A 13526-nucleotide genomic window follows, 5' to 3' on the forward strand; every position below is an offset into this window, starting at 1 on the left:
AAAAAGTGTTTTCTTCCTACAAATCATTTTAAAAGAATTAGTGTTTCCACTAAAAAGATTATTCAAGCGGACACAGCGAACCACCACCACACTTCCCCCCTTGAATCGTCATCAGCCTTGACCTCGCGCGGCTAAGGTCGAACATCACATATTAACACAGGCCCAAATCAAATTTGTAGCCGACAATTCGACATAGCAGGGCCGGGAGAGGAATCTGGAGTCAACATGGCGCCAGGCAGCGAGGCTATATTAGATTAGCGCGTCTCATGGGTGACGCTCTCAGCTTACAGACGACGCATCAACACGTCCCACTGCGACCTGACGTAAGCCAGGGAACACGGTGCTGGTTGTAATCGGGCGGAATTACAAGCTACGAGCCAAGACGAGTTTCCGCCGGCTGACCTGCCTGAACGGGATAAATATGCGAAGAAGGTACTCTGAGATATGACCCATATAAAAGCATGCAAATATTTTGGAGAAAAAATGGACTCAATTTCCAAAGCCAATGCATGTGCTTGTATATGTGAAACGCCGCCAAAGTCTGTGTAAAGTCATGGGACATTTTTTAAGAAAAATGATTCAATGTTTTTAGGTCATTAATTTGACAAAGTTGCTGTGCTTGTATTGACAAGTAAGCTCGCCGCAAAAGTCCAAAAACAAGGAAAAAGTGTCAAAAATCATAGCAACAAATCAACATCACGATATGTTGTCGTAAACTGGAAATCACACAACAAATTGGGAAAATATCAATTACCAAGTAGAAATTCAGAGATATGAGTCTGTATTTTGCAGCAACAGTCAGGCGATAATAAACTAAACCAAAAACTTAGCATTATTTTTACTAGGACGACCATGCACAAAATTAACGTATTCTTTTATGTGCACTGAAATATTAAAAAAAAGAAAAACAATGCAAAGACACAATCTGTGTTAGAAATAAAAATCTACTTGCAGCACTGTTTGTGAAACATATTTTGACGTCTTGAAAAAGCGCTTTAAAATATTTTATACAATAGTTTGCATTTTTAACGAGTACTGTGACTCGTGTGCCTTGCCATATTAGTTTCAGTTTGAAAGTATTAGCAATTGTAAAGGCTGCACATCGGAAAAAATAAAAAAGGTCACAGCGCCAAACACCTAAAAACAAATTTGCCTTGAAATTGACACTTAAATGACACAAATAAAAAATTGGTTCAAAACAAATAACGTATTCACAACGTAATTTAATATTGGTAATAACCACAATTTTCAAATCTCACTTTGGAAACAATTGTAACTTAATACTGTCTCCTGCGGCTGCTTAAACCGATAATTTTTAAAACCCGCCATTTTTGTTTACTCTACCATAGATTTTGCAAATGATTACAATTTCAGTTGCCCTTTTCAAAACCAAAAGTTTTCATTATCTCTAAGTCTAAAATCAAATATTATACTTGCCGCATTTTCACGTCTACTAAAAATATGATAAAAAATTGTGGAGCAAAAACATTTGCATCCAATTAAGGAAACGTAGCACAAATAAACTGATCTTCAAACACAAATTTAATTTCACTTAACTATTGTGTTCTAAACGACAAAACATATCCAAAGGTAATCGTTACAACTTAAACAGCTTTTTACAGTTACAACTGTAACAGTGGGCTGAAAGTCATTTGACAGACAGGTTGATAAAATGTGAATGTGCATGAGTTTACCACCAACGAATTGGATTTAGGTTGTTATTAATCCCTCAAGAATAAAGTTTAGGAAATTTGATCATCGCCACTTAGTGTAGCCGGTTATCGGATTAGGTGTGCGGGAAAATATTTAGTAAGGGAAAGTATGTGGGCCTAAAGTTTGAACGTTGGCAACACTGTCCTTAAGCAAACCTATTGTTATATATCATTGCAACATGTTGATTTACTGAATTTAAGTTATGGCTGCATTAACCTAAAATGAATGGCAAATTATATTTGAGAAAACGCATGTTAAAAATTGCATCCGGTTCCATAATCCAAGGACAAATGAATGATTCATTTGTTGTTTGTGACTGAAATAGCAGCACGGAAAATAGCGGATTTCTGAAACTTTGATGTGTTTTGCGCGATTTTCCGCTTTAACACGACACTGGCATTATCATAAGGAATGCGCAACTTTTATAAGGCTTGTAAAGCAACGAAGGTCAACGTTTATTAATACTAAGGTGCAACCTGCAAAGCTTTTAACTGTTTCACATTTTAAACTAAACTAGAACGAAGCGCGAGCGCCACCTTGCGTCCAGTCGCCAAAATATTATGCTCAGTATTTTATTCACTGGACAAGCATAAATATTTCATTTTGTCCACGCCGGTATATTGAAGGTGCGACGTAGCCAATGCGTGGTCTCATTATGTTACTGTTACTGTTTAAAGCAGGGGCGAAAATGAGGTGAAATTGTTACGCTCAATTACGGGCAACGGTGCGATGAAATTTATATTAATATTGTTCGATGCGGGATTGGCCCTGAAGCGGGTATCGGGGCATTTTGCGTCGTTTTGACACGCACGCAACGTGTTAATGACGTTTATGAGCAATTTATATACATTAGTGTGAAGGAAAATATTTTTTCTGATAGAAAACTCGCTATAAGCCATAAACACGCTGCTGGAAACGCCTTCACCTTTTCCAATACTTATCTAAAGTTATGTTTCTAGGTTTAATTGAATAAGAAACTGAGTGTGTCAAAGGGGAAAAATATTTGTTGAAACCAAAAAAAATAAAATTCAACATCATTTGGTGTGGCTCCTTTATAATTTCCAGTCCACCTAAACCTTACGTTTTAACGACAGAACCATAGCTGCCAACCCAACGGCTATATAAATAACGCAATGCAGAATTGAGGTGGTGTGACATTTTGTGTAGTGTAATTTCCTCTCCATCCCCTCACATATATTCACATTCGTTTACATAGGAACATAAACCACATCCCGAAAAGTCAACTTTATCAGTTATTTCCATTGAGAAAGCTGAAAATGTTCAGTTGAATTCCCAAACAAACGACGGGAGAATCAACGTAAGTGGAATGAGAAACTCGCAGTTCAATGCAATTCGTTTTACTTTCTTTCTTCCCACAAAGCACGGCACAGGAGAAAGTAGTCAACATTGGGTCAGGTTTTTCTGCTCCGTTTCATGTCGAACCTGACCACATCTCAGCAGTTACCCTTTTTCTATTCATCGTCTATCTCTGTTCTACAGATAAAGGGTGATATGCATTCGAACCATAGACGAAGCTTAGAATCCTTTTTCTTGAAAACGAGTCAACATGCCCTGGTACTCAAGTCAAAAAATAAACGCATATTTTCGGAAACAATTAATATTCATTTCACGGTTAACTAGCATGTAAAGATACACTCCCAATCTCACACAGCTTTCTCCTCACTAAGAAAAAAGGCCCCAGCAGTTCCTTTAACCCCCACTAGCAACCATATCACACCACCTTATGCTCATTAAATACAAACCCTAAATATATACTCACACTTAATACTTCTAAATCTTATTAACACAGCCAAGACAAAACACCTTGTCGCAATGAAACATAATTTGAACTATAGCTTGTGGAAACGTGCGGTCTGCTTCCACGAACCAGGTTTGTACGTCACAAAAATCACGACCCACACGGATATCAACATGATGGACAATATCTCATCGAACTTGCATTGCCAGATTATGTTGTATTGCACAACAGACGGTTGCAGCTAGCAAAAGTGCTACCCGCTCCGTGCAAATCTCAGAAACGTGGCTTAACCAAGGCCACGGGAGTGTCAATCAAACAGGCGTAACTGATGGAGTCTGACAACTCTTCCCGAGGCTAGGCAGATTACAAACCGCTGTACACAAGCTGTGACGTCAAAGAGGAGACCAGTAGATGAATGAGATGCATTGAGATGATTGAGACGCGCGAGTTATCGGAGATGTGCCTCGACCAAAGTGATTGATGTCGATTTGACCGCAACGCTCAACCGGATGACATATTGTTGGCCCGCAATTCAATTTGTTTTGAGGATAATTTTATAGCATGTTTTCTGCAACCCGCTAAGGCGTTTTGGTGATGTTTATTTCATAAATATTTGCAGAAGTTAGCATATCTGAAGTAAGATGGAAAATTAAGTTTAACAAGTTACCTTATATAGTCAACAAAATTGAGTTTTGCAGTAATCTAAAGTTCTAGATCAGTGGTTCCCAACCTTTCGTGGACCATGGCCCCCTTAAAGTAACTTTTTGGCCTCGTGGCCCCCTTCAAGTTACCATGTAAGACCTGTGGCCCCCTTAAAATGTAGATAACAATCTCGCGTTGGAATGCGGTATTAATTTTGGCCTTAAACAGGTCTAATAGAGTAAACGAGCGTGATAAACCTCACTATAAACAAATAGTAAGATGTGAAATAGTCGATTAAATTCGGGAAAAAAGTTAAAGTGAAAATTACTTTTAGTGGGTGTTTCGAATCTACGCCCGTGCCCCCCGGAACACAGCTCGTGCTTTATCACGACACGAAAACTTGCACTCATACATGATGGTCGCAACATCACGATCCCGAAAAAAATCAAATCAGATATTAAAACTAGATCAGAAATGCAAAGCAAAGCGGCGACACTGAAGCAGCATCGTTGCTGTGATTTAAGACCTAACACTATTTATATGTTTACGGGGCACGCGTTACTATCGGAAAAGGTCGATGAATGACGCGATGGTGAAGACGATTACCAGCGTCCGATGTTGGCGTCCCGTCGGCGCCTAGACCGGCGATATTTACGGTTATTCAATATCGAGATTAGAGCAATCTCATGCACCATCTCTCCGCACAGGAGACTTGAATTGAGACTGCATTAGGATTTGGCGTTGAACCCGGCGAAGACAAACAATCGCTGCAATATACATACAACTACTGGATGCAGATAGTGTTTGTGTAGAAGGCTCGTTGCGTTATCGGTGTCATCAAAACTGGCGGTAATACCCACGACTTTGCTCCAAAACCAACAAACACGCGTTAAAGGGTTCGTCCGGCGACAGAGACTGGGAAAACGTCTAACCTAACACGAATCTCAGTTAAGGGCAGACAGACCGTAAGACGATACCCAGACACAAGAGTCAACTTCATATCCAAAAAGCATGGTGATTTGGGTGTAAGAGTTCACACTACATTCGATAGATTGTAATCATAAACTTTGGACTTAAGTCGGGCTTTGCCGTTTTAAGAATGTTGCCGATGCCTCCTGGGGCAAAGGACATAGTTTATGAACGTTTAAACGTTGCAGTATACACTATCTATATCTTGGGTCGTCTTGGGTTGAATTATTGAGATTGAATTTGATGAATTGTGGTAAATTTCAACATAGAGGAATCGAAAGCGAAAAACGATTGACCTCCTTCCCTCAAAAAAAATAAAAATAAAAATTGATAAGAGAAATCTTGTAGAGTTAAAGATTTGGAAGTACCGTAATGGCAGTGTATTCAATCACATTCAAATAAAATGTAAAAAAAACTTTCTTTTGTTTAGGTAAATTTACAAACGCAATTACATCGGAAATAAAAGAGAGAAGGAGAATGTTTTCCTTAACTTTGGGCATATAAAGAGAAACGAAAAGTAGCATTTGCCTAATGAGTCAAAGCAATATATAATAGCTGCCAACCAAACAGAATGAATTGATTTCACGCAAAAATGTCCTTTACTTTTGAAAAAGGGAAAGAAAAACAGCAAACAACTTTATAAACGCTGATAAAATTGTGTACAATCTGACCGATATAACACCGGAGAAAAGCTTAACAAATGATATAATCCGGAATTTTTAGCTACAAAAAAGCAACAGTGGTTTCATTGCAAATGTTAGTTGTCAAACAAACGATTGGAAGACCTCAAGTACTTTCTTCCAACAAAACAAATTGTTCAAACAAACATTGATGTAATTCATGCGGTTAGCGTCTTAAACTCAGCCACTCAAGTTTACCCGAAAATAAACCAAGGTCTAAAAATAGCCAGTAACGACCGAAATTCACGTAAACACGCCTTGAAGTGAGATACGATTTCAATAGTCGAGGGCGATGCGCTTAAGCCGTGACGGAATTCGACCTTAATTTGACAGCAACGGCATTTAATCTTATTAATACCGACATAAGCAGCTTGAAAGTTTCACACTTTGAACAGGGTTTGATTTTTTGTGACAAGCGCTCAAATGGCCCGGGGCCTAAACTGCGGTGTTTTTACACAGTTCAGTGTTTGTTTTGTGCATTCGAATTTGTCTCATACCCATGATCGGGCATTGTTACCACTGACCTCTTATGTATGTGTGGAAAGAAGGATTAAAGTCACCTGCTTAACGTCGTAATACGATTAATTTGCAGGTCAATACCATGTTGTATGATAAAGGTGAGAAGATATTCTATTTTGATTGTAAATACGCGATTGGCGCTTTCCGATAATCACTCCGCTGTCGAGCAGGTCACACCACGGACGCTCAGGCGTAAACCGATTGGAGAGATCAGAAGCATGTATGTTTGTGGTAAAATACAATAAAGAGACGGGAAAGAATTTATTAAAATGTGGTTTTACAGATCTTGATTACGGGATGGAACTTTGAACCAAGAACGTTTCGAAAAATTAAGATTCAGATAAATTATTTTGCGTCTATGTGGTATTAAAATGACGTATTTTTACTTCTGAAAGAATCTTACATTTTCTTGCGAAACAATTTACAGCTGTAAATAAATCAACTGCTATGTTTTACAAATCAAGTTGTTGTCGTGGATGTTAGTTACGCTATAGCCAATCTACACAACACAATCAATACTAATGCTTTACAACGTATCAATTACATCTACAAACCTTAAAGATGTTTCCAAAATTCAAACACCTGATCCTAAAAGTCAAGTATAACTTACACACTTTTTCGTACAAAACTCAAAAGAAACCCAAGGCGCTTTTACACATCAGCATAGAGGTGTAAACTGTAGGGATATCAGTCTCTCTAATAAGCAACACTCGAACATACTTTTGTTCGAAAATAGCAACCTACTAAAACTGTTAACAAGAAAAAATCGCTATTTTTCCTCTAGGTCGCCATATATTTATCGTATAGCTTTTCCACAGTCGAGAAAGTAAAAAAATAAGCTCCAGGCAACAATAAGAAGTTTTCACAAACACACGTATACACACTATGTACAAAAGATAAGGTGACAATTTGATGACAAACAAAACAAACGAATGGTGTTAGTGAAACGAAATGCTTCTTTTTTGTAATTAAAAGGTGGGTGTCAAGCACGTCAATGACTCTGTGTGTCAAACACAAAAAACTGTGTTTAAGATATAGCAATTTTTTCTCTATACGTCTAGGATTTCATAACATAATGAAATGACTTATTTGGTATCTTTTTAAGGTTCTTTTTTTAATGTAAACCACACAACAAAAAGTACAAACTGCGAACAGAAACTAATAACAAACACAATAACACACAGCCAGTATGCGTGTACTAAAAACACGAATATTTGATCATAAGAAAACCCTAAATTTCATTTAATTTTTTGTGATTTAATTTTATCGTTTACTAAATGAGACGAAATAAATATTTTTTACATCGTTTTTTAAGGCTTGACATTACAAGAAAAACAATACATGAATAAAAACGTAAAAAATACAACATATTTTTGTGTCGATTTTGGTTTTGTTACTGTTTTTGTGGATTTCTTTCATTGTTAAACATTTTTTGTAGCAGTGGATTTTATAGCATGCAATTAAGTGCTCAAGAGCCATTAACGATGTAGAATATATTGTATAACAAACAACACTTATTCAAATCACACGTAGGTACTGATATGCAAATAAAGCCTCTGTGTAAAAGGGTTTTGGCGCCAAGAAAGAAAAACAAAAAACATAGGTGACCACCAGCAAAACAAAGTATCACCAGTGAAAATATTTTTTGTAACAACACAAAATTGAATGACAACATAAAACAAAAACTTGCCCAGAAGAAAGTTCCACAAAATGTTACGTAATTAAATACTTGGTACAAAGTTAACATCCCTTTCCTTGTATGGTGAAGATTTAATTATCTGTTGCAAATTCCCAGTTTTGAATGGTTTAATGTATACATGGTTGTTTTGTTTAGGCTTACCTTAATTTATCATTCAAAAATGTGCCAGTAAATCATGAGTTCTTAACTTTTTTATTGTCGTTACCTTAAAGAACAACCCGTCGAATTTCAATTAACCCTTATTCAAAAACGTAAAATACCAACTATGACGTTACAGAAAGATGATGAAATAACTTCAAAACAAATTTAAATTAACCCTTGTGGGTATTTGCTCATTGGTTAAGTACCACATAAATAGACAAAAACGCCCCTTTAGTAGAATAAGAAAACACCAGTTGACGAATCTTTTTGAAAAGGTTTGCCCCTTATTTTAGGCATTTACAAGCAGCATAATTTTTAGACAATTAAGATCAGCATTTTGCACGTGTGTAGGCACCAAGTATTATTTCAGCGGAATTAAGCAGTATTTTTTTGTTCTTGCATAAAAGGCCGAAAACAGGTAAAAAGAATGCGCACATTGTCATTTTTTGAATGTCAAGATAAATTTGTTTTAACGATGCTAGATTGACCTAAAACAAGACGAGAAAAAAATGTATTGCACTCTCCAGCTATTAGTTAGTATGTGGAATGAACGCAGTTGCTGGTTCCATTCCTAAGCACAATGTTCTTTTGAAGAAAGAAACTTATTTTCACCTCCAGTTGAGCGAAGGTGAACCACAACACACTCCAATAACACCAACTATTTTATGGGTAAAATATGGCCTGGCAATATATAAAAGACCATTACAAACCAGAAAACACACAAAATAGCATATAGAACAACAATGTGTGAAACAACGTATAAATAGAACGTATGTCTTTGTAGTTTTTTCTGAACAAAAGTACTACTGGGTGTAAGAAGTTTCCCTTTATCCAATAGCTTCATCTTTATGATGTCGTCCACATACGAAAAATGATATTTTGGTACTTTGGCTGTTGTTACTAATTAGGGATCAAGCAGAAAGTGTGGAAACACCACAAGTGTCAGAAATCAGTGGCATGTGTCATGATATGTGCCTGGAGGAACAGGTGACAGTGGCAGCCCCGACACCTGTCGAAATCGGCTTCAAAGTCAGTCGTAAGTTGGAAGCTGTGCCATTGTTTGATTATCGTTGTTGCTGAATTCAAATCTTCCTGGCACAATTCCAAGACTTTCAAAGTCATTTCCATCTGAAAAAAGACAAAAAAATTGCAGGAAAAAGGCAAAATCGGCGTTTATCAACCTGAAACCACGGGTGTAGGCCCTCACTAATGACAACCACCTAAAACAACAGTAAAATACTCGAAAAACAAAAAAGACTTCCCTAAACTCTTTAGTGTTGAGTTGAACATTATCCGTTGCCACTATTTTTTTTTCGGGGCACAAAATATTTAATGTGGAGAGCCACTGATCAACAATAACTACCCTGGGCTTATTATGTATAGTGTAATTAAGTTAGCCACTATGCTTTGTCACTCTTCCTTTTTTCACACTGCACAAAACATTACAGGCGGGCACAAAGTATTGAAAATTGAAAACCACTTCGCTAAATTCTAAAAGCTTAACAAGCAGTTTGACCTTCTCTGGATAAAGCACAGTCGAATAAGCAACACATACACAAAACACACAACTTAACAAAACTTACCAGATCTTGTTCTGTTGCGTAACAGCGTTGGGGAAGTCCCAAAATCAGTGGGCACCAGTTTCGTTTGGGGATTTCCCCCGTTAAGTTCCACCATAGCATCGGCTATTCTCTCCTTCAATTTATCCTCAACCACACGGCCGGTGAGGGATTGCGGCTCCTCCAACGAACCGAGGTTATTCACCTCAAGCATGTGAGAGACTTTGTCAAAATTGCCTGCAAAAAACGAAAACACGTTACAGTTAATTGCAACTAACATGAAAACCATGCTAGGACAAACACGAGCCTTTTGCTAAAAAGGTGGCTTTCCGATAAATTTGCAATTTATATACACCAGATCATACAAAAATCAACCACATACACCATTCTCTGTAGCGTCTACAGTCTACTCTACACGATATATGAAATATACATTGCTTACGCAACTTTGATTTGGTCGACATATGTATCCGGCATAAAAAAAACATTGAAAAAAAAACAACTAGTTAAACTGGATTGTCCACTTTTACTTAATCCATTCAATCAAGCGATGAATAAAAATCCACGACAGCAGGTGATCTACTAGTCAGAGGTTGTAGTGAGGGTTTCAATATTACAAATGACAAGTTGCAAAAAGTAGTGGGCTTTTGGACCCTGAGAGTTGATATGATCAACTATGTGCCGTAAGGATTATGGCTATCTCAAACAGAAGGAACGATGTTAAAGCAGAAACATACAACTAAACAACAACTCTTTGATAGGCCTAGGGTACTACGAATCCTTGTTAAAGAAAGTAGAAATGTAATTAAATATTAAATATACGCACAAATTGGAGTGGCATTGGTTACTATGGAAAGTCTCATTTAGTCACGTTTTAAGGTTTATTTAGCGACACACAATGTTTAAATGCGCAGCACTTAGATCTAGTTTATTTGCATAGTCCCGAGAGAGGTCGGTCTTGAATAAAAGCGCCCCCTCCAGGTTTCCGCCTGGGTGCATAGGCACACAAACATACACTGTTATTCAGCTACTAAGAGAATTTTCTAAACGTCAATTGTCAATAGGAGTTAAATATTAAAAAACGTTCTGGGGTTTACGTAATGGGGTCCTTGTGGGATTAAGGGGATTTTCCCGGCTGTATTTGTTAATTCTTCTGAATGGTTTTACAAACATGAAAGATCTATACCTGTATGGTTTTGTTTTGTGCGTTTGATTAGAGTGGCTTTAAAACCCTCAATAGTTTGTGATAATATACTTCACAGTGTCTAGGTACTTAAACACAAGAGCCTTAAGTATCGCTGGCTTGTGGCACAAAAGACAAGTGAATTTTACAGAAAAAAATAAATATGAACTCAGTTACAGTTTCGGTTTTGTTTCTTGTTATAGATGATTTACACTAACATAAAATCAATCCAAGAAAAACGGATTCATATTTCCAAACTTCTGCTTTGTTCTACAATGTAGCAAATTTGTGACATTTCTGTCAAGCAAGTCAGCAATGTCGCAATGTTTCGCTCCTGTCACAACAAAATCGCGTGGCTTCACCCACACGAGGACTTAAAAAACAAAGAATTTCAGTGAACCGTTGTTTTGGCATCAATACTACAGCTGAAATTCATTACACGACTATAAACAACTTGTTTGACAGATGGGAGCACTTTGAAAGTTTTCTGTCACACTTGTCTGTGTTGAAATATGGTTCACAGAAAACAGCTTTCATTTTTATGTGAAAGGCAATGGCTCGCGGCACTTAAAAGCAAAGAACTTCAAGTAAACATGTCGTTGATCTACAAAGCGTGGCCATCGCGAGCTATTGAGTCTGCAAAGTTCCATTAAACCACAGCAAAGCAATTAAAACGCGAACAGATGTGAAGATAGGCACCGTAGCGCAAAGACAACATGAAAAGATCCTTGTGTAACGCTGTTGCGTCATAGATGACTTCTCGGCGACTCGTGAGCTTGTTTCTGTTTCGTTTCACAGGCAGCGGGCGAGAAGAAAGGTCATGGTTCACGGGCAAATGAAAGCAACTCTCGGTTGAGGTGGGGAACAGCGCGGTATTCGATAATGGAAAGTGGCGCGCCTCTCCTATGTTATTCGCGGCGATTATTTAATTATAGCGCGGCGCAGACGGTTCAAGTGTTGCAAAACGCAAGGTGCGACCCGCGTGTTGATGTTCCGCATGCTCGCCTGTCGGACAATGCCATCAACGCTTTGAAGCGCGCCTGGCCGGAAACGAGGCGCTCGCAGCAGGCCAAATTAAACATCTGGGCTTGGGGGTCCCGGAATGAAGAGGTGGGGCGGGTTGTTTTAACCCAAGTGCCGATTTTGGCGGCGCGTAGAAGGCACACGTGACGTATTTGCGCCATCGGCGGTAAAACACTAAGCGAAAGGGTTCGCGCTGCCCCACGAATACACGTCACTTCCGGTCGGGGTGTAAACAAAATCACGGCGGCAAAGTTTTAATTTCCGGGCGTTTAACGAGAATAAATAGGGTCAAGCCAAAAGCCACGCCACTGCCGGAAATAGGACGCTCGGTCGGGGCGAAGTGACTGTCGCAGACTCGGGGTAATAACGGGTAAATACAATAACACGCTTTGTGTAATGCAAATGCCGGAAGAGGTGAATTGGCGCCAGGAACAAGGACTGACTGAGAAAGTCTTTTTCATTCAGTGAGCAAATTCGCTTTCTGCTGAAAAGAAAAAGACATTTTCTCACTCGAAAACTTAAAAGGAAGTAAATCATATGTGTAAAAGTTGGAAAATGAATGGGCGCCATATCCAATATTTTGTAAAGCAGTACATTTTCTGATTTACCATTACTGTTTAGAATTAGATGATGTACGCTGGTGTAATATTGAGGTATATTTTCCCCCAACAAAGGGTTATGGTTTATACATTCAAATCAGTGTTGATATTTATTATGCATGGAAAAATAAGTAATTAAATTCGTGGCAATCCTCGTAGTTCATTACAATGTCGTTTGCACAATTTAGAAAAACTATAATTTTATGTAATTTTGCAATGCACGTGTATAAAAGATCCAATTTAATTCTGTTTATTAAAGATGCCACAAGAAAGAAATATTAAAGCGAAAGTATAAATCCAGTCATACAAAACTTACGAGAAAATGTAGCTACACGTCAATCAAAATTCATATTTATGCCAGTCATTGACCACAACCAATATTTGGCAACACAATACCAAAGTTTTAGAGGACGACAAAAGGCGCAAAACAAGCTTTAAAACGGCAACCGTTGGCGCACTAGAAAACAAAAAATGTCACAGAGAAAACACACCAGCGGTACATTCGCGTGCGCAACCCAAAAAACTAGCTGTTAAAACTACACCGGTCCCGCGGTCAATAACGCCTTATCACGGCGCCTGAAATCATCAGAAATGACTGGAAAAGAGTTAAAACAACACTGCTGTCGGGGGGAGAGCGTTAACACTTGATAAAGACACGAGTACAATGAGTATTGCGGGGGTAAGTGACAGATCCACCCGTTGGCAGGTAAACCGGGGTTTTGGCTGTAAACGGGCGCAGGTGGAGCGTCTAGCATCGCGCGTTAAGTCTGATGGATCTCATTAAACGCCGTCGCAGCTAAAAAGCGGGCGCGCTCTTTCGCGTCGGCATTAAAACAACAATGCAGGGGGCACGCGAATTCCGCCTGTCGTGTCATAATAGAAGTCGAACCGTTCAGGGGGTGGAAGCACCCGTTTGTGAAGTGATAATGTCATCTAGAAGGGGGCAAATCAAGGGGGACCGCATCCGGACGACTGGGGGGAAGGGGTTAGCGGCTCGCGAGCCACATTGATATGGAGGGTTCGTAGCGACGAACGTCTGT

At 38.6% G+C, this 13526-nt stretch overlaps 1 protein-coding gene and 1 long non-coding RNA gene across 2 annotated transcripts in view; one reads left to right on the top strand and one right to left on the bottom strand.

Moving 5' to 3' along the window:
* Window positions 1-6170: 6170 nt before the first annotated feature.
* Window positions 6171-6739, top strand: LOC145215089 (uncharacterized). The gene is made up of 3 exons (XR_013857202.1): window positions 6171-6380; window positions 6453-6502; window positions 6566-6739. It is a non-coding gene; the product is annotated as an uncharacterized LOC145215089 (long non-coding RNA).
* Window positions 6740-7054: 315 nt separating this feature from the next.
* LOC145215087 (BCAS3 microtubule associated cell migration factor-like) overlaps window positions 7055-13526 on the bottom strand; it is a 55394-nt gene continuing 48922 nt past the window's right edge. Inside the window, exons 19-20 of the mRNA XM_080083739.1 lie at window positions 9706-9918; window positions 7055-9250 (exon numbers count right to left, since the gene is read on the bottom strand). Of these exons, the coding sequence (XP_079939865.1) occupies window positions 9153-9250; window positions 9706-9918 (311 nt within the window). The 3' untranslated portion in view covers window positions 7055-9152. The remainder of the gene's footprint in view (window positions 9251-9705; window positions 9919-13526) is intronic.

This window comes from Phallusia mammillata, chromosome 2, assembly GCF_965637545.1.
Source record: "Phallusia mammillata chromosome 2, kaPhaMamm4.hap1.1, whole genome shotgun sequence".
NCBI lineage: Eukaryota > Metazoa > Chordata > Ascidiacea > Phlebobranchia > Ascidiidae > Phallusia > Phallusia mammillata.